Source organism: Physella acuta, unplaced genomic scaffold (assembly GCF_028476545.2).
Source record: "Physella acuta isolate Inbredline_101_S28 unplaced genomic scaffold, ASM2847654v3 ptg000228l, whole genome shotgun sequence".
NCBI classification, from domain to species: domain Eukaryota; kingdom Metazoa; phylum Mollusca; class Gastropoda; family Physidae; genus Physella; species Physella acuta.
In genome coordinates, this window is record NW_026731747.1 from 127501 (window position 1) to 152893 (window position 25393).

Genomic DNA, 25393 nt, shown 5'->3' on the forward strand with positions numbered 1-25393 from the left:
AGTCAGAAAAACTTAATTTTGCAAGCTTGTGTGTGTGTCTGTGAACACAATAACTTGAGTACCGTTTCAGCTAGGTTGATATATCAGTATTATATCACTTTTTGTAATTTTGTATCAACTTTTCAGCAATTTCCGGTAACCGAAAGTGGAATTTTTCTACTTTCAAATTTTCAAAAGCTACTATAACATGAGTACTGGTTCTGATAGATTTAGATAGGCCTTGATGAAATTTCACATACAAATAAAAGATCTTATTCTGTTTTCTGTCAAGTTTTGAGTAATTTTTGGTAACCGGAAGTAGTACTTTACTTTACACTGTTTACGATTTCTCAAAGAATCCACATGACTATCTATATATATAATTCTCTTCTGGGAGCCGCTAGAAAACAAGCTGCAAACGCGCCTAGAAAACAAGCTGTAAACGTGCTCCCTACCTCCCCACCCCTACATGGTTTTAGTGAGCTGTGTTCACTCTAAATGTGTTTACAAGCAGAGCCAACGATTTTAAACGTAGGGGGGGAGGGGAGGGGGGGAAGGAAAGGGGGGGGGGGGGTTATGGTCCTTAACGAGCTACTTATAGTGTTTTAAAGAAATATTTTCAGTGGCAGCGTTGGTACTGTCGAATTCACAAATTTTGAATTACTGAAAAGTAGAAAAAAAAAACTAAATAGCGGCGTATGTTATGCCGCGGGCAGGCTCGTGAATTTATAAAGTACTATTTTTTTTTTAGGTAATGTTCCATTATAATTCTTTATATTATATACAATATAGTATATAGTATACACAATGTTTGCAGTTCAGCTGGTGCACAATTTCAATTTTTTTTCTGTGAGATTCTATTCTATAGGCCTATTTATTAAAATTAAAAATTAAAAAGGTTTAACTTAAGTCAGTGTGTAAATACTAAATAGGCCTAATACGGCTAATTAATAATAGTTATAATATAGTAAATAATAATAAATATTGATTAAAAAGCATGTCTATTTCCTGAGTTGCCATATTACATAATATAAATATAGGCCTATATAGGCCTAGTATATTTATTTAGTATATTTATATTAGGGCCTATATTCTAGAAAGTTTAGCCTAAGGCAGGGGAGATCACTCCCGCTTTATTTTTTTTAAAATATCAGACAATTTTAGTTAAAATATTCATTCATTCACTAACTATCCCTCTAAAACGAAATATTACCTTGATTATTTAGACCTAGAGTCAAGTAGAGTCTGATCTAGATCTAGTTATTATTTATCATTATTAATTACTATAATATTAATTAGGCTAAACCATTTTTTTTAACTTACCTAATACTGAAATCTTTTATTCAAGAATATATGGTGACTAATCCTGCTGCTCATTTGATTTTGTATGCCAGCTTTTTTGGCGTTTTTAATTTATAGATATTTGTTGGGTTCAATTTGGACAGAGTGCCTCCCTAGGTCGCGGTTATAGGAATGCCCGCCATCCATGGTAGATTTAGATTAGGTACCGGAGAAATCAAATACATGTTTCCTGAGAGCCGGGCTTGTCAAACAAAGCTCCATTCTAGAATCGCCATATACAACCTTCCGCTGATGAAGAAATTACGGAAAGAATATGGTTTTATAGGACAAACACGGTGCAGACCGCAGCCATAATCACATGCTGGGATTGAGCTGGAACTCTTAAGGAAAGCGCAAAAGAGGAATCGTGGGTCTCTTCCTAAATATAATTAAAGCAGAGGCGCATAGGGGTCCTCCATAAATGACGTCACACTCGTAGGGGGAGGGGGTCCGTAATTTTGTGACGGTGTGTGATGAGGGGGGGGAGGTGGGGTCAGATGGTGGGACGTCACACTTTTGCATTATAAAACAGCAATGTTAGAAAATGAATTTTAGCCGATATTTCGCGTTTTAGAAAACTGTTTTAATAAATTGTATTAGGAATTTATCGAAATACTCTGTTGACGGAGTTCAGACAAGATTTTGGAAAAATATCGATGTTTTAAGAAAAATTCAACAACAATTTTGAGGTGGGGGGTGTGGGCTGAGGTGCGACGTCATTTTAGGAGGAGGGGGGGGTCTGGCTTTTTAACGCGTGTGGCGGAGGGGGGGGGGGGTAAAAATCGTCAAAAAAGCGTGACGACATTTATGGATGACCATACAGGTTTTCGGACTGGGGGGGGGGGGGCGGCGAGTCGAGAAAATGGCGCCATATAACCATAACCTTAACCCTAACCCGAGGTATTTAATATAAGATTGTTAAGTTTATCTGCACGTGCTTATTATTTTGACTCATACTAACGTTCTTAGGGGGCGCCAAAATAGGTTGGGAAAACAAATTAAAATCTCATTTTAGGTGCAGTTTTGCTTTATAAATATGAAAATATATATGGGAGGGGGGTGCAAATGGAAAGTTTGAGACGGGGGGTGCAAATGGAAAGTTTGACGGGGGGGGGAGCGCAAATTGAAAATTGAAGGTTTGTTCCCGAGGGGGGCGCCAAATTGAAAGTTTGTCCCCGGGCGCCGGGGAGGGTCGCTACGCCTCTGAACTGATAAGCTGGTTTCGAAATTGTTTTAAAGACAAGACCAAAAGTAGACCAAATATAAGCTTACACCTTTTACGAACTACCATAGTTGGTAAAAAAAATCGACCACCCCTCCCACCCATATCTTCGAAAAAGCTTGAAAACGGTTTTTGTCGGTCGTTTTTTCTTAAGGGTATTTATTTTAATGTTATACAACCAAAGGTAGAAAGCAGTTTAATCAGCGAGTAAAGGCTTGTAATTGTAGCCTTTTAATTTCTTACCTTTGACTGTGTATAATTCAATACTGCAGTTTTAAAAAACGTCTACCCCTTTTACAACCCCCCCCCCCATTTACACTTCTTCATGTATATATAAATGAGCATATTGAGTGTAGATGGTAAATCCAAATTTAGTGATGGGACAATTAATTTGTAAACAGATTTCTACAAGAAATGTGTTCTACGAAACACGATTTCCAAATAAATGTAACCGGGAAACACACACAGTGCAGGATTAACAAAATAAAGGAGAATCAAACACGCAGATTTGCACGCATATTCAAGCTAGATAAACTGATCTAATGTATCTAGATATAGATCTATTCTAGTACTACATTCCACATTTTCGAAGTTTAAACAGTGTTACATAAGTTACAACTGGCAATATTCCGTTAGCTGTTAGCCCTAATCAAATCAACTATCCCATTTAGGCAGCACATAGTACACTTTCACATTTGAAGAAACATGTCGATAGATATCAGGCTGGCCAATTCTCGCACTTCAGTTCCAGAATTATACCAAACCGATGATCCAGGCAATATTGTTACACCTGGGGATATAATAACGGCTGATACAGGCTTTATGAGGTCTGTAACAACTTGATTGGTAGTTTTAGGTAGGCTTACGTTACTGCACTTTTACAGGGCCTAATTAATTATTTATGGTAATCTATCGTTTTAGGTACGTAATATCGCCCGCGACTAGATTCTAGATCTAGTAATGTGAAAAAAAGAAGACTCCTTACATTTTAATAATTATTTCAAATTTTGAGGAGGATTTATGTTTTGAAAAATACAAAAATGTTTCCTTGTTTCATTTATGTAGGCCTACCTGTTTTTAAACAATTGAATTAAAACTGTTCAGTAATAAATGAACACCAGCGATGTTTCCAACAGATTCAACCATGCTCATTGACTATAGCAGCCATCTTGTTAAAGTTTTATTTTTATAGACTTATAGCGCGAGATTCAGGCAGAAGTCACTCTATTTTACAAATGGCTGCTGTTTATATAGTATAGCAAATCTTGCTTGCAAACACTGCTGTTTAAAGTTAATTTCTGGCCTAGGCCTATATTGATATATTTAGTAGTCTGGCGCGTTGCTTAGATGGTAGGATTGACCTCTGACCCTGAAACGTCACGCGTCGTTTTCTGACGGTTTTTACGTTTATTTTAGGGGTCCCATCCACGACAAATGAAAAAACTGTTTATATCGCAAATTCTCATCATTATTTTAATGCAAATTGCTAATAAAATGGATAATATGCCTTAGAATGCCAGAAAAAATCGCAAGATTCGTGGTTGTAAATAATGAGAGGATTTCTAGTGGAGCACTCTCCGTAAAACTGAACCGCCGCCAAAAACGACCGACTAACGGGGAAAACGGCTCGACTAACTGTACATTAATATATAATTGATATATTTATCATGTATATTTACAGTATTTTTGATTACTTTTTCCAAAATCTCACTCGAGGATGAAGTACCCACGCTGACATTTCTATCCGCTATTTTTAGTATCATGACGTCATTGTTACGCTAGTTACCTCACAGAAACAACTAGTTTTTGTTTTTTGCGGAATGAACTGTTAAATCTAGTATTTTAATTATAATTCAATTGTAGCATGTGCGGAAAAATGAAAAATTATGGACATTATTATTGTATTAGTAATTTTATTAGTATATTCGTTTATATAATCAGTGATGCTCGTTCAGTGGGCTTTTTCAGAGCTAGGCCTAGTTAGTAATTACGGGTGATTTTTAGACTTAATTGATCGGCCGTTAGCCTTTTTCATTGCTGCGTATTTTTAAAAATGCTCATTCAGCGGCCTTTTTTATTTTTACGCTAAATAATCTGTTTATGGGCATTTTAAGCGTTTATTTATTTTTTTAAGCTGGCTGTCTAACATGCCTAATATGTGAACTTTTTAAAAAATGACCGAACTTTAAAAATAATGACAAGAAGTAGGGAAGTAGGTCTGTTTTTCAATTTGCTTGAAGAAGGGGGGGGGGAGAGAAGTGAAGACACCGACCATCTTGTGTACGCGTGTTCATTCTATGACGTGTACTATAAGCCTGCTGAACTCACGGTGACCCAGCGACCGTGGTGGGATTTTTCATCCACAGGATAGTAAACGTAAGCAAGCAATCACGCGAGTGACGATATTTGGAGATTTTATTTTAAAAAAATAATCACATAACAGAATATTTTATTTTAAAAAATCCATAATTCAACCTAATATTTAGCCATTGATTTAGGTTTATTATTCATGTATCTATAATATTTGACACAAACATATCACAATATACTTCTATTACAGCCTTGATAAAGAGGTAACGTTTTCGTACATTCTGTTATTTCAAATACACCATTAAGTTCCTTACCCTTAAGAGAACATTTGACACCACATTTAAATATCTAGCTTACTCGGTTGACAAGAAAAGAGAGAATTTGAAAATGATCCAAGAATGGAAAATGAAAGTCAAAACATCGTTTTTGGCCCTCGACCGGCATAACATGACGTCGAGGACTTGTGTACACGAGCTTTTAGTTCCCGCCATGGTAATTGCGTCAGCTTAGGTTATTTACTAACCGGAAAATAACAAAAAGCAACTGGTTGATAATAAAACTAGATATAGTTATTTTATTATTTATTAAATTCTACTTTACATGTTATTCATACCATTTTATGAAGTAATGAACACCTGCATAAATCAAATTACCGTAATAAATATTTTTATTTCAAATTCTAATTTTAAGTAATAAATATGCTTAAAATAATATGATAGTAATAGTTAAGATAGTTTATAGATACAAATACATTTTACACTCAATCACATTATATTGAGTCAACAGTGTGGCAGCTGAGGTTCATAAATGGTATTAGTGTCTTTTTTTTTTTTTACATTACAATTTTATTCATCTTGAAAACATGACGTATGTGATTTTTTAAAAAAATAAAATCTCCAAACATTGTTACTCGCGTGATTGCTTGCTTACGTTTACTATCCCACCACGGTCGCGGTGTCACAGCGAGTTCAGCAGGCCTATAGAACACGTCATAGCCGGAAAATGTGTGCCCCGCAAGAATCCAATCATTTGGCTAGATTTATGACTGTTTTTTTTTTTATGTCACACCTAAAAATAGAATGTTTACGCTTTGTTCATTGATGATCGTTTTTATTATTTTTTAAAATGAAAATATGAATTATTAGTTACATTGCAGGTTTTGTAACTTGGTAAACTATTGTTTTCTATTTTGTCTGTAATTGTAGTTTGTTGTTTTATAAAACTTGTCGGCCTTTTGTCTTGTCGGCCTTTTGGATGTCTGCCTTTTGGATGTCTGCCTTTTGTCTTGTCGGCCTTTTGGATGTCTGCCTTTTGTCTTGTCGGCCTTTTGTCTTGTTGGCCTTTTGGATGTCTGCCTATTGTCTTGTCGGCCTTTTGTCTTGTCGGCCTTTTGTCTTGTCGGCCTTTTGTCTTGTCGGCCTTTTGTCTTGTCGGCCTTTTGTCTTGTCGGCCTTTTGTATTGTCGGCCTTTTGTCTTGTCGGCCTTTTGAATGTCTGCCTTTTGTCTTGTCGGCCTTTTGTCTTATCGGCCTTTTGGATGTCTGCCTTTTGTCTTGTCGGCCTTTTGTCTTGTTGGCCTTTTGGATGTCTGCCTATTGTCTTATCGGCCTTTTGTCTTGTCGGCCTTTTGGATGTCGGCCTTTTGGATGTCGGCCTTTTGGATGTCAGCCTTTTGTCCATATCGGCCTTTTGTCCTACACCCGATTTAATGAAGGTCACCGGTCAAATATTATTTCCTTCAGAAAAGTTCAGGGGAGGGTGCCACGGGCTGACCTGACTTTGGAATTTTTTTCAGTAAAAATGACTTTGTACAGAAAGTTAAAATATGCTAAATTGGCTTAGTTTACTAGTGTGCTAGCTATTATTGATAAATTTTTTAATTAAAAAATCATTTTGAAATTTTCATCAAAAAGCCTAATGAAAATATAAGAAAAAAGATGATATTATATTTAGAATCGACCTTTTGAATCCCGGACAGATCATCCCCCCGGCGTGGCCTCAACCAATTGTAGGAAAAAAGTCACAGGAAAAAAAAACAGAAAAAAAGTCACAGGAAAAAAGTGTTACAGGAAAAAAGTCACAAATATATAGATCTAGGCCTATTTGCATGGAATTTGTTACTACTTTTATGAATTATATATTCAGAGAGTGCAAATTAACTTAGGATAAAGTAAATGTAATGTGTGTAGTTGTATACGCGTGGTAATTTTTATAATTCATCTAAAAATATTTAGTCTGAAGTATGTAGATGGTAATTATGTGAAACATAATATTAATAGCATAGCATTTAATAGAATGTTCCAACGTCCTCTGTTTTCATCGTCAACATTAAATTATCGTGAAATGGTAAGTCCATCTGACTTGCTGCCCTCAACTCATCGCAACAATAGTTATGCTTAGTTCAACCAACTTTACTGCCCATATTTATCACGTTCATTACATAACAATGCATAGGATCAAAACAGAAAGCCGACAAGGTTTAAAGGCTGTCATAGACACAAAACGTCAACAACACACAATATGTTTGGACAAGGCTGACTGAGGTAAGGCCGACCAGAGAATAGCTTATGGCAAAACATATGAAAAACACAATGACGTGCCTAAATTATTTTATAATTAGCTTTTCTACCTTGTAGGTTTTTAACTAAATACTAACAAAAGTTGAGATTGTTGTGTAAATTATCTTAGAGTATTTTTACTTACAATTGTTTTATTAACCATATTGCTTTTAACGGCTATAAATAATATATGCTATAAAAAAATTCAACCCACAACAATAAACATACAAAATTTTATTATTTTCAACAAATTAATCAAAATATTTCTGAAAAAAAAAATTTTGTGACTTTTTTTCCCGATAAAATTTTTCCATTGTGACTTTTTTCCCTAGCAAAAACTGTGACTTTTTTTCTGTGTTTTTTTTTCCTGTGACTTTTTTTTCCCGTTCACCGCCTCAACCAACCGGCGAGCTCGTTGCATTGAGTTAAATATAAACTCAAAACAATAACAAACAATCTACACTTTCAGTCGGTCAGGCCACATATGTCATGTGAATATTCAAAAGTAATTTGTAATTACTAGGCCTATGCTTTTCACATTCAACCAATTAAACAGTTTGCGGTCGCCAGGCTGATTAATTTACATTTAGCAAAACTACACATTACACGGCGCCCTAAGGCCATTGTTTCAGCATGCCCTACTAGGTCAATTATAGACAACTTTAGAATCAACACATGTACCTAATACACCAATTTTTATTTAATAATCTTCAAAAGCCATTCCTTTAGGGTCGTTATTTTCACAAAATTGTCGTTTTCCAATTTGTTGTCAAGAAACTGGTATTTAGTTTACAAGACCGAGGAAAACCACTCATGCATGACCGAAATCATCTATCAGGTGCCTTCACGTGGTTTGACATCAAAACATAACTCAAAAGGGCCTTTTTTTAAAAAGGGTAATTTTGGGGCCCATTTTAAAAAATGTAAATAAACCCGAACTACGCGGAGCAAAAATTGCTTTTTCGTCCCTTTTTAGCTCAAAAAACCGCGACGCGTGACGTCAGCCGGCAACCAAAACGCGGAGAAACAGCGCTTTTGATTGGATGGCGGCGTATACTATGAAATCTCAAGGGTTTTCTCTAAATTTTTACCAACTGCCTTATTATTTTGGGCAGGTGAAGTAGAGTCCATCTTTAATCCATTTTGTTATAAGTGAACTGAAGTTATCAGATCAATGTTTATATGTCTATATTGTGTATGAATTCTGATTTTCAGTTTTTAACTATAAATAAGGGTAAGTTGAACTTGAAAACTAAAAATTACAGTTAGCACATAGCTAGTGTATAGCAACAGACAGGTAACCTAGACCTGATTCATGTCTAGTCTGACTAGAGTTTAGGATAAACATATTTGGCAAAATTTTACTTCAAGCAAAACTAGATCCAGAGCTGAAAAAGTGAAAGATAGGTATATTGAAATATTTTAAAACAAGAATTAGGAGATTTGTTTGCACATTACATAAGAATGCTGTTGTTAGTGTACCAAAACTAAAAGCCGGCAGATCAGGATGAAAAATATAACAATGGTGGCAATGCAACCTACATACAGTGACTACTTTCTAATGAGTATTTACTAATGTCAAAATTTTCAAAAACAAATATCATTTTTTATAAAAATGAAATGTATCTGCCATGGAAACTTTCTTTATATAAGAGGAAACTTCCAAAATCGAGTTTTTAATGCATTTGAAGCTAACCTTTATACAGCGGTAAGACCAAAGCAGAGACAGCATGCAATCAGAGCGCAAAACCATCAAAACAACCGGAAAACCACTCTACTTTTTATTTAACATTGGGAAATGACCTTTTAAACTTAATTAATTACCTTAAATTAAAAACTCATTAGTATGCAAAATCAAATCTCGTGCGCTAGGTATCAAAAAGTAATGGGAGATTTTGGGTCATGTTTTTCCACAAACACAGCAGATGCCAAAAACCCTACTAGAATCTAGAGATTTTCTATTAAACTTTTTATTAAAATTTTCTGTCACTTATCATACACCATTACAAACCATATCGCTTATGGGTTAATTTGAGACCAAATTTAATTGGCTAGCTTACTCAGAGACTGACAAAACAAAACAAATAAAAATTACCTAGGCTAACCACTGGACTACTTAAAATGCAAAAATCTTTTTTGCAGTCAAAAAGTTAAAACTCACCAAAACTTCATTTTAATTATTTTTTTATTTAAACAATACCAATGAAAACTACAGACATATCTCTAACCATCCAAGCACTAAATTTGTTTGTTGAAGCTCATTTGGGGCTAAAATACAGTATTATAATTAAAATACAGGATTAAAATACAGGATTATGATTATAATACAGGATGAAAATAGAGGATTAAAATAGAGGATTAAAATAGAGGATTATAATTATTGGTGCCTTACAGCCTAGCTGGGACATGTGTTTCTAGCACAACCATTGGGAGCTCTGTTTACAACAGGTGACCACAAAATGACCTTAGAGGTTCGTAAGGATCAAGGGTGTGGTGGGGGAAGTATATATTTACTCAATTTTTAGTCTAAGCCAAATCAATTAACCAAAACTAATCACGTTTAATAAAAAATATAAAGATCTAAACTTTCAAATTCACATTTTAATCAGTTTTGATTATTCAGTGTGTTTTAGCAATGTTTAATCAGGGCAATTTATAAAAGATAGCTTTGCCCAAGTTGAGTTTAAAATATTTTTTTAAGATTTGTATCTATTTTTTTTTTCTTTTAAAACTGTAATTGCATTAAAATTGAGCATGTTAGCGAGAATTGCATTCCAAAAGTCATGTAGTTTTGTCAACGAGAGAAGCTATCAAATAAAATGTATCAGGCCTGTTACATAAAAACAGACCTATCCCATTAAAATGATCGCCTGTGAGTGAAGATATATGCAAATTACATTTCCGTTATTTACAAACATCGCCAGCCCACTTGTCCGGGTTGAATTTAAGATTAAATAAGGTATATTTCACTTCCAGTTCAATTTCTTCATTAGGTTAAATTTCTCTTCCTGTCAAGGCTCTGTTTTAGGTTTCATTTTGGATTCCGGTAAAATTTCCATTTCCAAATATAAAAAAAAGTTTGAGGATAAATGTTCATGTTTTATGCTAAATACTAAATAAAATTTCTTGCAATTTTTTTTGTGTGATTAGATTTGTGTTTTCGTTTATGTTTGCATTTTTTTTTGTTGGTTGTGGTTAGGGTTAATTAAAAAAGTAATATATTTCCTAAACCCGGGCAATGCCAGATATATGCTGCTTAACACACAAGTCATGGTCCTTTACTGATAGGTTTTTCACAGAGGCCAGTGCAGGTCCTGGCCTTTAGATACCTGTTGATGAATGGCCTGCAGCAGCCAATAAATATTTTTTTTCCAGGGGTCATGGCACCTATATGGACGAGGACTGCCTTCACGCTTCAGTGGCTGGCTCTGTGGAAAGAGTGAATAAACTGATATCTGTACGACCACTTAAAACCAGGTACTAAAACACTCTACATTTTTCCTTTAGAGTCTATTATGTTATCCCTTGAGACATTTGTCTACATCATGACCAGTCTATGTTATCCCTTCAGACACCAGTCTATGTTATGTTATCCCTTCAGACACCAGTCTATGTTATGTTATCCCTTCAGACACCAGTCTATGTTATCCCTTTAGACACCAGTCTATGTTATCCCTTCAGACACCAGTCTATGTTATCCCTTCAGACACCAGTCTATGTTATCCCTTCAGACACCAGTCTATGTTATGTTATCCCTTCAGACACCAGTCTATGTTATGTTATCCCTTCAGACACCAGTCTATGTTATCCCTTCAGACACCAGTCTATGTTATCCCTTCAGACACCAGTCTATGTTATCCCTTCAGACACCAGTCTATGTTATCCCTTCAGACACCAGTCTATGTTATCCCTTCAGACACCAGTCTATGTTATCCCTTCAGACACCAGTCTATGTTATCCCTTCAGACACCAGTCTATGTTATCCCTTCAGACACCAGTCTATGTTATCCCTTCAGACACCAGTCTATGTTATCCCTCCAGACACCAGTCTATGTTATCCCTTCAGACACCAGTCTATGTTATCCCTTCAGACACCAGTCTATGTTATGTTATCCCTTCAGACACCAGTCTACGTTATCCCTTCAGACACCAGTCTATGTTATCCCTTCAGACACCAGTCTATGTTATCCCTTCAGACACCAGTCTATGTTATCCCTTCAGACACCAGTCTATGTTATGTTATCCCTTCAGACACCTGTCTATGTTATCCCTTCAGACACCAGTCTATGTTATCCCTTTAGACACCAGTCTATGTTATGTTATCCCTTCAGACACCAGTCTATGTTATCCCTTCAGACACCAGTCTATGTTATGTTATCCCTTCAGACACCAGTCTATGTTATCCCTTCAGACACCAGTCTATGTTATCCCTTATAGACAAGTTTGAACCAATGTGCAGGTATAATGGAGAAATTGGAGATGTTGTGATTGGTCGTATCATTGAAGTGGCTCAAAGAAAGTGGCGTGTAGAAACCCACTCTAGAATGGATTCTATACTCATGTTGTCCTCTGTCAATCTACCAGGCGGAGAATTGGTACGTATCACCTTCACAAATAATTTAGAAACCCACTCTAGAATGGATTCTATACTCATGTTGTCTTCTGTCAATCTACCAGGCGGAGAATCGGTACGTATCACCTTCACAAATAATCTCCCCAATCAAATGATCTTCCCAATCAAATGATCTACCCAATCAAATGATCTACCCAATCAAATGATCTACCCAATCAAATGATCTTCACAATCAAATTATCTTCACAATCAAATGATCTACACAATCAAATGATCTACACAATCAAATGATCTACACAATCAAATGATCTACACAATCAAATGATCTACACAATCAAATGATCTTCACAATCAAATGATCTACACAATCAAATGATCTACACAATCAAATGATCTACACCAGCAAATAATCTACCCAATCAAATGATCTACACAATCAAATGATCTATGCAATCAAATGATCTACACAATCAAATGACTGAATAAGAATAGTTTGATGTGACTGAATAGTTTGATATCACTGAATAGTTTGAAGTGACTGAATAGTTTGAAGTGACTGAATAGTTTGAAGTGACTGAATGACTAAATAGTTTGATGTGACTGAATAGTTTGACTTGACTTAATAGTTTGAAGTGACTGAATAGTTTTCTCTGTACACTTGGTTTGGATGTAAATGTTTTCTTTACAGAGACGTAGGTCTGAAGAAGATGAAAAAATGATGAGAAATTATCTCAAGGAAGGAGACTTGATCAGTGTAAGTACTGTCAGAAGTACATTAAGGAAACTTGATCAGTGTAAGTACTGTCAGAAGTACATTAAGGAAACTTGATCAGTGTAAGTACTGTCAGAAGTACATTAAAGGAAGGAGACTTGATCAGTGTAAGTACTGTCAGAAGTACATTAAGGAAACTTGATCAGTGTAAGTACTGTCAGAAGTACATTAAAGGAAGGAGACTTGATCAGTGTAAGTACTGTCAGAAGTACATTAAGGAAACTTGATCAGTGTAAGTACTGTCAGAAGTACATTAAAGGAAGGAGACTTGATCAGTGTAAGTACTGTCAGAAGTACATTAAGGAAACTTGATCAGTGTAAGTACTGTCAGAAGTACATTAAGGAGACTTGATCAGTGTAAGTACTGTCAGAAGTACATTAAGGAAACTTGATCAGTGTAAGTACTGTCAGAAGTACATTAAAGGAAGGAGACTTGATCAGTGTAAGTACTGTCAGAAGTACATTAAGGAAACTTGATCAGTGTAAGTACTGTCAGAAGTACATTAAAGGAAGGAGACTTGATCAGTGTAAGTACTGTCAGAAGTACATTAAAGGAAGGAGACTTGATCAGTGTAAGTACTGTCAGAAGTACATTAAGGAAACTTGATCAGTGTAAGTACTGTCAGAAGTACATTAAAGGAAGGAGACTTGATCAGTGTAAGTACTGTCAGAAGTACATTAAAGGAAGGAGACATTATCAGTGTAAGTACTGTCAGAAGTACATTAAAGGAAGGAGACTTGATCAGTACATTATCTTAAATCTCAATGAACCCTCACAATGTGGTTGGCTGTCAGTGAACCCTAACCACTTTGTTGGCTGTCAGTGAACCCTAACCACATGGTTGGCTGTCAGTGAACCCTAACCACATGGTTGGCTGTCAGTGAACCCTAACCACTTTGTTGGCTGTCAGTGAACCCTAACCACTTTGTTGGCTGTCAGTGAACCCTAACCACATGGTTGGCTGTCAGTGAACCCTTTAAAAACTTGGATATAAAAAATGAATTTGAAGATGACCAAATCCATTGAACAAAAAATGTAGCCAGCTTGATAGAGTCTATCAAGGTTTCAGGTGAGCTGACAAATATTGTTTACACAATGTACAGATGGGATGTACAGTCTATCAAGGTTTCAGGTGAGCTGACAAATATTGTTTACACAATGTAGAGATGGGATGTACAGTCTATCAAGGTTTCAGGTGAGCTGACAAATATTGTTTACACAATGTACAGATGGGATGTACAGTCTATCAAGGTTTCAGGTGAGCTGACAAATATTGTTTACACAATGTACAGATGGGATGTACAGTCTATCAAGGTTTCAGGTGAGCTGACAAATATTGTTTACACAATGTAGAGATGGGATGTACAGTCTATCAAGGTTTCAGGTGAGCTGACAAATATTGTTTACACAATGTACAGATGGGATGTACAGTCTATCAAGGTTACAGGTGAGCTGACAAATATTGTTTACACAATGTACAGATGGGATGTACAGTCTATCAAGGTTTCAGGTGAGCTGACAAATATTGTTTACACAATGTAGAGATGGGATGTACAGTCTATCAAGGTTTCAGGTGAGCTGACAAATATTGTTTACACAATGTAGAGATGGGATGTACAGTCTATCAAGGTTTCAGGTGAGCTGACAAATATTGTTTACACAATGTAGAGATGGGATGTGCACTCATCTTGTAATGGGCTACTGAATGTTAAGGTTCAAATATAGGGGCTGATGATTGCCACGGTTCAAATATAGCGGCTGATGATTGCCATGGTTCAAATATAGGGGCTGATGATTGCCATGGTTCAAATATAGCGGCTGATGATTGCCATGGTTCAAATATAGGGGCTGATGATTGCCATGGTTCAAATCAGGGGCGGAACTACCATACCGCCAGACCCCGCAATGCGGGGGGGCCCAGGACGTTTAGGGGCCCAGTTCCGACCAAAAAACAATGAATTTTTTTTTCAAAAATTATGTTTTTCATGCATCTTGAAAGTGGTTTTGTAAAAAAAAAAAAAAAAAAAAAAAAAAAACAACAGGTCTACTATAGCAGAGATTGTTGCGTAGAAAAATATTTTAAAATCTACAAGAGCTATAGTTTGGAAGGTAGGTAAACATTCACACTACTTCCATGACTTACTGCCCTTCTTTAAAATAGGGATGCCCACGAAGCTCATTTAAATAGTTTTGTACTATGTATATTAAAAAGCAATTGATTCTCTGAATTGTTACTTAAATAAGACGTACTATACAATAGTATAGCTATAAAAATCAATGTTTTCAAAATTGATATTATAAAAGCCAAAAATGGAAAAAAAAAACATAAAGCGAGAAACCATTCACGAATCAAGCTAACGTCTTTATATATTTTTGACTAGCAAGTTTATGATATATTGCTACCTGAATAAGAGTTTAGACTAAATATTTTCTGGGTTGTTCTCTCATAATGGTTATATATTGCAATGAAGTAGACCAGGGGTCGGCAACCTGCGCTCGCGAGCCGCATGCGGCTCTCCAGCTTATTGCACTAATACTAATAATCTTAATCAAAAAATAAAATACTTGAAATAAAAAAATTGTTAGGGGCTCTTTAACACCAGTGAAATTTTGAAAATTTTAACTTTTGGCTCTTCCGCTTCAAAAGGTTGCCGACCCCTGAAGTAGACTAAATTGCTCAGTTAGGAAATAGATTATATATATCCATATATATCTATCTATATCTATATCTATATCTATATCTATCTATCTATCAATCTATAAATATATATATATATATATATATATATATATATATATATATATATATATATATATATATATATATATATATATATATATATAGGGGGGCCCTAGTTTTTTCTTTGCGGGGGAGCCTTTGATTTCTAGTTCCGCCACTGGTTCAAATATAGGGGCTGATGATTGCTATGGTTCAAATATAGCGGCTGATGATTGCCATGGTTCAAATATAGGGGCTGATGATTGCCATGGTTCAAATATAGGGGCTGATGATTGCCATGGTTCAAATATAGGGGCTGATGATTGCCATGGTTCAAATATAGGGGCTGATGATTGCCACGGTTCAAATATAGGGGCTGATGATTGCTATGGTTCAAATATAGGGGCTGATGATTGCTATGGTTCAAATATAGGGGCTGATGATTGCTATGAACAGTTCAAACATAGAAAGCTACTTCCTGAGGTTTTAAGCTTGTTTTAAAAAAATAATTGTTTACATTTTCAGGCTGAGGTCCAAAATGTTATGTCAGATGGCTGCCTTTCACTGCACACTCGCAGCCTTAAATATGGAAAAGTATGCACTATACTTTCTTATCCATTTTATTTTATTTTTAGCATTCATTAGTTATCATTCTCTCCTGAATAAATTTTTTTAGCTTGGTCAAGGGACATTGGTCAAAGTATCTCCATCTTTAATACTGCGTCGTAAAACTCACTTCCACAACTTACCAGTTGGCGCTTCAGTTATCCTGGGCAACAACGGCTATATCTGGATCACACCCACAGAACATGTTGAGGCAGGCGAGACGGGCGGGTACCAGACCAACCTCCAGGTGAGAACTCTTTCTGGTGCTCACTACCTGCTCCCACACACGCATATATATGGGTGTGTGGAAGCAGGACATTACCCCTAGGGTACTCACTACCTGCTCCCACACACACATATATATGGGTGTATGGAAGCAGGACATTACCCCTAGAGTACTCACTACCTGCTCCCATAGACACATATATATGGGTGTATGGAAGCAGGACATTACCCCTAGGGTGCTCACTACCTGCTCCCACACACACATATATATGGGTGTATGGAAGCAGGACATTACCCCTAGGGTGCTCACTACCTGCTCCCATAGAAACATATATATGGGTGTATGGAAGCAGGACATTACCCCTAGGGTACTCACTACCTGCTCCCACACACACATATATATGGGTGTATGGGAGCAGGACATTACCCCTAGGGTACTCACTACCTGCTCCCATATACTCACACACATATATATGGGTGTATGGAAGCAGGACATTACCCCTAGGGTGCTCACTACCTGCTCCCATAGACACATATATATGGGTGTATGGAAGCAGGACATTACCCCTAGGGTACTCACTACCTGCTCCCACACACACATATATATGGGTGTATGGAAGCAGGACATTACCCCTAGGGTACTCACTACCTGCTCCAATAGACACATATATATGGGTGTATGGAAGCAGGACATTACCCCTAGGGTGCTCACTACCTGCTCCCATAGACACATATATATGGGTGTATGGAAGCAGGACATTACCCCTAGGGTACTCACTACCTGCTCCCACACACACATATATATGGGTGTATGGGAGCAGGACATTACCCCTAGGGTACTCACTACCTGCTCCCATATACTCACACACATATATATGGGTGTATGGAAGCAGGACATTACCCCTAGGGTACTCACTACCTGCTCCCATATACTCACACACATATATATGGGTGTATGGAAGCAGGACATTACCCCTAGGGTACTCACTACCTGCTCCCATATACTCACACACATATATATGGGTGTATGGAAGCAGGACATTACCCCTAGGGTACTCACTACCTGCTCCCACACACACATATATATGGGTGTATGGGAGCAGGACATTACCCCTAGGGTACTCACTACCTGCTCCCATATACTCACACACATATATATGGGTGTATGGAAGCAGGACATTACCCCTAGGGTGCTCACTACCTGCTCCCATAGACACATATATATGGGTGTATGGAAGCAGGACATTACCCCTAGGGTACTCACTACCTGCTCCCACACACACATATATATGGGTGTATGGAAGCAGGACATTACCCCTAGGGTACTCACTACCTGCTCCAATAGACACATATATATGGGTGTATGGAAGCAGGACATTACCCCTAGGGTGCTCACTACCTGCTCCCATAGACACATATATATGGGTGTATGGAAGCAGGACATTACCCCTAGGGTACTCACTACCTGCTCCCACACACACATATATATGGGTGTATGGAAGCAGGACATTACCCCTAGGGTGCTCACTACCTGCTCCCATATACTCACACACATATATATGGGTGTATGGAAGCAGGACATTACCCCTAGGGTACTCACTACCTGCTCCCACACACACATATATATGGGTGTATGGAAGCAGGACATTACCCCTAGGGTGCTCACTACCTGCTCCCATATACTCACACACATATATATGGGTGTATGGAAGCAGGACATTACCCCTAGGGTACTCACTACCTGCTCCCATATACTCACACACATATATATGGGTGTATGGAAGCAGGACATTACCCCTAGGGTACTCACTACCTGCTCCCACACACACATATATATGGGTGTATGGAAGCAGGACATTACCCCTAGGGTGCTCACTACCTGCTCCCATATACTCACACACATATATATGGGTGTATGGAAGCAGGACATTACCCCTAGGGTGCTCACTACCTGCTCCCATAGACACATATATATGTGTGTATGGAAGCAGGACATTACCCCTAGGGTACTCACTACCTGCTCCCACACACACATATATATGGGTGTATGGAAGCAGGACATTACCCCTAGGGTACTCACTACCTGCTCCCACACACACATATATATGGGTGTATGGGAGCAGGACATTACCCCTAGGGTGCTCACTACCTGCTCCCATAGACACATATATATGGGTGTATGGAAGCAGGACATTACCCCTAGGGTACTCACTACCTGCTCCCATAGAAACATATATATGGGTGTATGGAAGCAGGACATTACCCCTAGGGTACTCACTACCTGCTCACACACACACATATATATGGGTGTATGGAAGCAGGACATTACCCCTAGGGTGCTCACTACCTGCTCCCACACACACATATATATGGGTGTATGGAAGCAGGACATTACCCCTAGGGTACTCACTACCTGCTCCCATATACTCACACACATATATATGGGTGTATGGAAGCAGGACATTACCCCTAGGGTACTCACTACCTGCTCCCATATACTCACACACATATATATGGGTGTATGGAAGCAGGACATTACCCCTAGGGTGCTCACTACCTGCTCCCATATACTCACACGCATATATATGGGTGTATGGAAGCAGGACATTACCCCTAGGGTACTCACTACCTGCTCCCATAGACACATATATATGGGTGTATGGAAGCAGGACATTACCCCTAGGGTGCTCACTACCTGCTCCCATAGACACATATATATGGGTGTATGGAAGCAGGACATTACCCCTAGGGTGCTCACTACCTGCTCCCATATACTCACACACATATATATGGGTGTATGGAAGCAGGACATTACCCCTAGGGTGCTCACTACCTGCTCCCACACACACATATATATGGGTGTATGGAAGCAGGACATTACCCCTAGGGTGCTCACTACCTGCTCCCACACACACATATATATGGGTGTATGGAAGCAGGACATTACCCCTAGGGTGCTCACTACCTGCTCCCATAGACATATATATATGGGTGTATGGAAGCAGGACATTACCCCTAGGGTGCTCACTACCTGCTCCCATAGACATATATATATGGGTGTATGGAAGCAGGACATTACCCCTAGGGTACTCACTACCTGCTCCCATAGACACATATATATGTGTGTATGGAAGCAGGACATTACCCCTAGGGTGCTCACTACCTGCTCCCACACACGCATATATATGGGTGTATGGAAGCAGGACATTACCCCTAGGGTGCTCACTACCTGCTCCCATATACTCACACACATATATATGGGTGTATGGAAGCAGGACATTACCCCTAGGGTGCTCACTACCTGCTCCCATAGACATATATATGGGTGTATGGAAGCAGGACATTACCCCTAGGGTACTCACTACCTGCTCCCACACACACATATATATGGGTGTATGGAAGCAGGACATTACCCCTAGGGTGCTCACTACCTGCTCCCATAGACACATATATATGGGTGTATGGAAGCAGGACATTACCCCTAGGGTGTTCACTACCTGCTCCTATAGAGGCATATATATGGGTGTATGGAAGCAGGACATTACCCCTAGGGTGCTCACTACCTGCTGCCATACACACATATATATGGGTGTATGGAAGCAGGACATTACCCCTAGGGTACTCACTACCTGCTCCCACACACACATATATATGGGTGTATGGAAGCAGGACATTACCCCTAGGGTACTCACTACCTGCTCCCATATACTCACACACATATATATGGGTGTATGGAAGCAGGACATTACCCCTAGGGTACTCACTACCTGCTCCCATATACTCACACACATATATATGGGTGTATGGAAGCAGGACATTACCCCTAGGGTGCTCACTACCTGCTCCCATATACTCACACGCATATATATGGGTGTATGGAAGCAGGACATTACCCCTAGGGTGCTCACTACCTGCTCCCACACACACATATATATGGGTGTATGGAAGCAGGACATTACCCCTAGGGTACTCACTACCTGCTCCCACACACACATATATATGGGTGTATGGAAGCAGGACATTACCCCTAGGGTACTCACTACCTGCTCCCACACACACATATATATGGGTGTATGGGAGCAGGACATTACCCCTAGGGTACTCACTACCTGCTCCCATAGAAACATATATATGGGTGTATGGAAGCAGGACATTACCCCTAGGGTACTCACTACCTGCTCACACACACACATATATATGGGTGTATGGAAGCAGGACATTACCCCTAGGGTGCTCACTACCTGCTCCCATAGACACATATATATGGGTGTATGGAAGCAGGACATTACCCCTAGGGTACTCACTACCTGCTCACACACACACATATATATGGGTGTATGGAAGCAGGACATTACCCCTAGGGTACTCACTACCTGCTCCCATAGACACATATATATGGGTGTATGGAAGCAGGACATTACCCCTAGGGTGTTCACTACCTGCTCCTATAGAGGCATATATATGGGTGTATGGAAGCAGGACATTACCCCTAGGGTGTTCACTACCTGCTCCTATAGAGGCATATATATGGGTGTATGGAAGCAGGACATTACCCCTAGGGTACTCACTACCTGCTCCCATATACTCACACGCATATATATGGGTGTATGGAAGCAGGACATTACCCCTAGGGTGCTCACTACCTGCTCCCATAGACACATATATATGGGTGTATGGAAGCAGGACATTACCCCTAGGGTGTTCACTACCTGCTCCTATAGAGGCATATATATGGGTGTATGGAAGCAGGACATTACCCCTAGGGTACTCACTACCTGCTCCCACACACACATATATATGGGTGTATGGAAGCAGGACATTACCCCTAGGGTGCTCACTACCTGCTGCCATACACACATATATATGGGTGTATGGAAGCAGGACATTACCCCTAGGGTACTCACTACCTGCTCCCACACACACATATATATGGGTGTATGGAAGCAGGACATTACCCCTAGGGTACTCACTACCTGCTCCCATATACTCACACACATATATATGGGTGTATGGAAGCAGGACATTACCCCTAGGGTACTCACTACCTGCTCCCATATACTCACACACATATATATGGGTGTATGGAAGCAGGACATTACCCCTAGGGTACTCACTACCTGCTCCCATATACTCACACACATATATATGGGTGTATGGAAGCAGGACATTACCCCTAGGGTGCTCACTACCTGCTCCCATAGACACATATATATGGGTGTATGGAAGCAGGACATTACCCCTAGGGTACTCACTACCTGCTCCCATATACTCACACACATATATATGGGTGTATGGAAGCAGGACATTACCCCTAGGGTGCTCACTACCTGCTCCCACACACACATATATATGGGTGTATGGAAGCAGGACATTACCCCTAGGGTGCTCACTACCTGCTCCCACACACACATATATATGGGTGTATGGAAGCAGGACATTACCCCTAGGGTACTCACTACCTGCTCCCATATACTCACACACATATATATGGGTGTATGGAAGCAGGACATTACCCCTAGGGTGCTCACTACCTGCTCCCACACACACATATATATGGGTGTATGGAAGCAGGACATTACCCCTAGGGTACTCACTACCTGCTCCCACACACACATATATATGGGTGTATGGGAGCAGGACATTACCCCTAGGGATTACCCCTAGGGTACTCACTACCTGCTCCCACACACACATATATATGGGTGTATGGAAGCAGGACATTACCCCTAGGGTGCTCACTACCTGCTCCCATAGACACATATATATGGGTGTATGGAAGCAGGACATTACCCCTAGGGTGCTCACTACCTGCTCCCATAGACACATATATATGGGTGTATGGAAGCAGGACATTACCCCTAGGGTGCTCACTACCTGCTCCCACACACACATATATATGGGTGTATGGAAGCAGGACATTACCCCTAACACTGGAGAAGACAATCTTTCTCTGTTACCAATTGGCCAAATCATGCTAAGTTAGGCTAGAAGGCTGTGGAGGACATGAGCTTCTTCTACACTTGACTAGTTCTTCTACACTTGACTAGTTCTTCTACACTTGACTAGTTCTTCTACACTTGACTAGTTCTTCTACACTTGACTAGTTCTTCTACACTTGACTAGTTCTTCTACACTTGACTAGTTCTTCTACACTTGACTAGTTCTTCTACACTTGACTAGTTCTTCTACACTTGACTAGTTCTTCTACACTTGACTAGTTCTTCTACACTTGACTAGTTCTTCTACACTTGACTAGTTCTTCTACACTTGACTAGTTCTTCTACACTTGACTAGTTCTTCTACACTTGACTAGTTCTTCTACACTTGACTAGTTCTTCTACACTTGACTAGTTCTTCTACACTTGACTATTTCTTCTACACTTGACTATTTCTTCTACACTTGACTAGTTCTTCTACACTTGACTATTTCTTCTACACTTGACTATTTCTTCTACACTTGACTATTTCTTCTACACTTGACTATTTCTTCTACACCTGACTATTTCTTCTACACTTGACTATTTCTTCTACACTTGACCATTTCTTCTACACTTGACTATTTCTTCTTCACTTGACTATTTCTGTCCAAGTCAAAAACAAAATATGGTTTCTTTTAGCCCACTATTTGATACCTTGTTGACAAGAGAATATTTGCCACAAAAACTGTAAGTGTGACTGTGTGCTTTTAGCCCACTATCTGATACCTTGTTGACAAGAGAATATTTGCCACAAAAACTGTAAGTGTGACTGTGTGGAGAGAATATTTGCCACAAAAACTATAATGTGACTGTGTGCTTTTAGCCCACTATTTGATACCTTGTTGACAAGAGAATATTTGCCACAAAAACTGTAATGTGACTGTGTGCTTTTAGCCCACTATTTGATACCTTGTTGACAAGAGAATATTTGCCACAAAAACTGTAATGTGACTGTGTGCTTTTAGCCCACTATTTGATACCTTGTTGACAAGAGAATATTTGCCACAAAAACTGTAAGTGTGACTGTGTGGAGAGAATATTTGCCACAAAAACTATAAGTGTGACTGTATGGCCCTTTTTTTTGGTCCAGCCAGTTTCAAGGTCAGACAGAGAGGCAATAGCCAGACTACGCAACTGTATCCTGGCCTTGGCTGACCAGCAGATGCTCCTCTTTGACACCAGCATCCTCTACACATACGAGGTCTCCAGTAAATACAATGTAAGTCCCACAACCCTCTACACATACCAGGTCTCCAGTAAATACAATGTAAGTCCCACAACCCTCTACACATACGAGGTCTACTGAGTACATTTTTTTATATCCAAGTAGATACGTCAAACAGCTATACAAAAAGGAAAAAAAATGTCCCCAAATGCAACAGCATTTCACTTCATAGTCTCTTTAATAAAAGTGACTTGTTTAGTAACAAGCTTAGCACCATTAAAATAGGTATGTCAACGTGATTTCTTTTTTTTTTTTTTGTTATGGAGGGGAGGAGGTAAAATTTTCCAAAAAAGTGTGATGTCATTTATGGATAACCCCATATCTGTAAAAGTATGACACAAACTCAATCTTTTGAACTTTACACAAAGATACTCAGAGAACAGACTCATTTTTTTTTATCAAAGCTAAAAAATAAGTACAATTAATTGCATGGAAATTGGCTTTTTTCACTTTTTGATAAAATTAAAAAGGGAAGTAAAAAAATAATTATGTATTATTATTTTTTTAAATCACCAAAAAATGTCTACTGAAAGAGCACTCTTGATAAGTATTTCAAAATGTAGGGACCAACGCTTCTTTTAATCTTAGTAACCTGGGTGCTTATAACACGTTTGAAACCTGTTTAATCAGAAAAGTGCGTTTTTTTTAAAATTATGAAACGAGTTGGCTTTACCAAAATACAGAATAACCATAGTTCTAAACAGGTAAACAGCCTTTGTATCTGCAACTTATTTATTTGCGTTTCAGCGGTTGCCGGAACAGTATAAGGGTCTCATAAAATAATTATTTATAGTCTCTAGAACCAATGATGATGCATTTAAACATAAGAACATTTATATAAAATGCCTCAGTCGGTGTACCTATGTTATAAATGTTTTTATACATAGCTAGTTCTACCGTATCGCGACATGGTAGGGCTACATAAAAATACACTTGCTTATTAAAATAACTAAAACCACGTAGGCTAAATAGATAACCATGCTAGTCTTGCATTCACCCTTAGTATCTTAACAGTCGTTCTTTACACCTATAGCATAAATATGTAATTAATAACCACCTTTAACGGTAGACATAATTTTTAAAGTACAAATGAGATGACTTCATTATTTTTCTTAGACATACTCGTTTTAAAGGGCTCTAATAACGGTTTATTAACAAGCTCCGACATAACGTTTTTACTACCTGAGATGTATGAACAAATTTGGTATACACTATCTTAGATTCTTGAAAATAGCTCTGGGACCATCTTTAAAAAAAATGATTGACTAATCATTAGATAAACCAAGTAATAGAAGCTTTCAAATAACTTGAGCTGTATTTAGTGATGCCCATTGTAATAACTTGAGCTGTATTTAGTGATGCCCCATGTAATAACTTGAGCTGTATTTAGTGATGCCCCATGAAATAACTTGAGCTGTATTTAGTGATGCCCCATGTAATAACTTGAGCTGTATTTAGTGATGCCCCATGTATTTAGTGATGCCCCATGTAATAACTTGTCCCTTGTCTGACAGGTGAAAGAGCTACTCAAACCTGAAGTCATCCTTGAGGTCGTCGACCTTGTTCAACAGAGACTTGAGTTAGAGGGGGGTTGAACCACCAACATTGTAAAGTAAAAATTGTTTCACCAACACCATAACTGACACTACCCTATCCTCGGCTGATAAAATAAAAAATATTATTTACAAATGGCTTTATGAATTGAACCTCTCTGGCCCCCATCATTAATGAGCCCAGCACCATCTTGTATTTAATAAGCTGGAGGTGTGGATCACAGATTAAATTCTCTGGATTCAGTGGATCACAGATTTCACTCATATCACATTTACACTTTTTATTTTTTTTGGCTCATATCACAATAATTGTTTTGTACATTTTCTAGTT

The 25393-nt window shown here is 38.5% G+C and overlaps 2 protein-coding genes across 7 annotated transcripts in view; one reads left to right on the plus strand and one right to left on the minus strand.

Annotated features, from left to right (window-relative positions):
• Window positions 1-1321, minus strand: part of LOC131938023 (FAD-dependent oxidoreductase domain-containing protein 1) — a 25637-nt gene extending 24316 nt beyond the window's left edge. For 3 of the 4 annotated variants that reach the window (XM_059295835.1, XM_059295836.1, XM_059295833.1), the window contains exon 1: window positions 1303-1321. The gene's annotated coding sequence lies outside the window, so the exon portion shown is untranslated. Of the gene's footprint in view, window positions 1-1192; window positions 1210-1302 lie in introns of those variants that run through there. The other variant, XM_059295834.1, reaches the window with a different exon arrangement.
• Window positions 1322-3059: 1738 nt separating this feature from the next.
• Window positions 3060-25249, plus strand: LOC131938018 (exosome complex component RRP4). 3 transcript variants are annotated; one of them, XM_059295820.1, is made up of 8 exons: window positions 3066-3369; window positions 10786-10887; window positions 11870-12005; window positions 12672-12737; window positions 16001-16069; window positions 16152-16328; window positions 23375-23503; window positions 25024-25249. In XM_059295820.1, the coding sequence occupies exons 1-8, from the start codon at window positions 3248-3250 to the stop codon at window positions 25102-25104; spliced, it is 882 nt and encodes a 293-aa protein (XP_059151803.1). In that variant the 5' UTR covers window positions 3066-3247; the 3' UTR covers window positions 25105-25249. The 3 variants fall into 3 exon arrangements, with proteins under 3 accessions (XP_059151804.1, XP_059151803.1, XP_059151805.1); XM_059295822.1 differs by having other exon boundaries at window positions 3260-3398; XM_059295821.1 differs by lacking the exon at window positions 16001-16069 and having other exon boundaries at window positions 3060-3369.
• Window positions 25250-25393: the final 144 nt, after the last annotated feature.

Excerpts from the sequence above, each read along its gene's own strand:
- LOC131938018 (XM_059295820.1), top strand. The coding sequence starts at position 3,248 with ATGTCGATAGATATCAGGCTGGCCAATTCTCGCACTTCAGTTCCAGAA. Across the intron at positions 10,888-11,869 it reads GTACGACCACTTAAAACCAG|GTATAATGGAGAAATTGGAG; the intron begins GTACTAAAACAC and ends ACCAATGTGCAG. Across the intron at positions 23,504-25,023 it reads AGGTCTCCAGTAAATACAAT|GTGAAAGAGCTACTCAAACC; the intron begins GTAAGTCCCACA and ends CTTGTCTGACAG.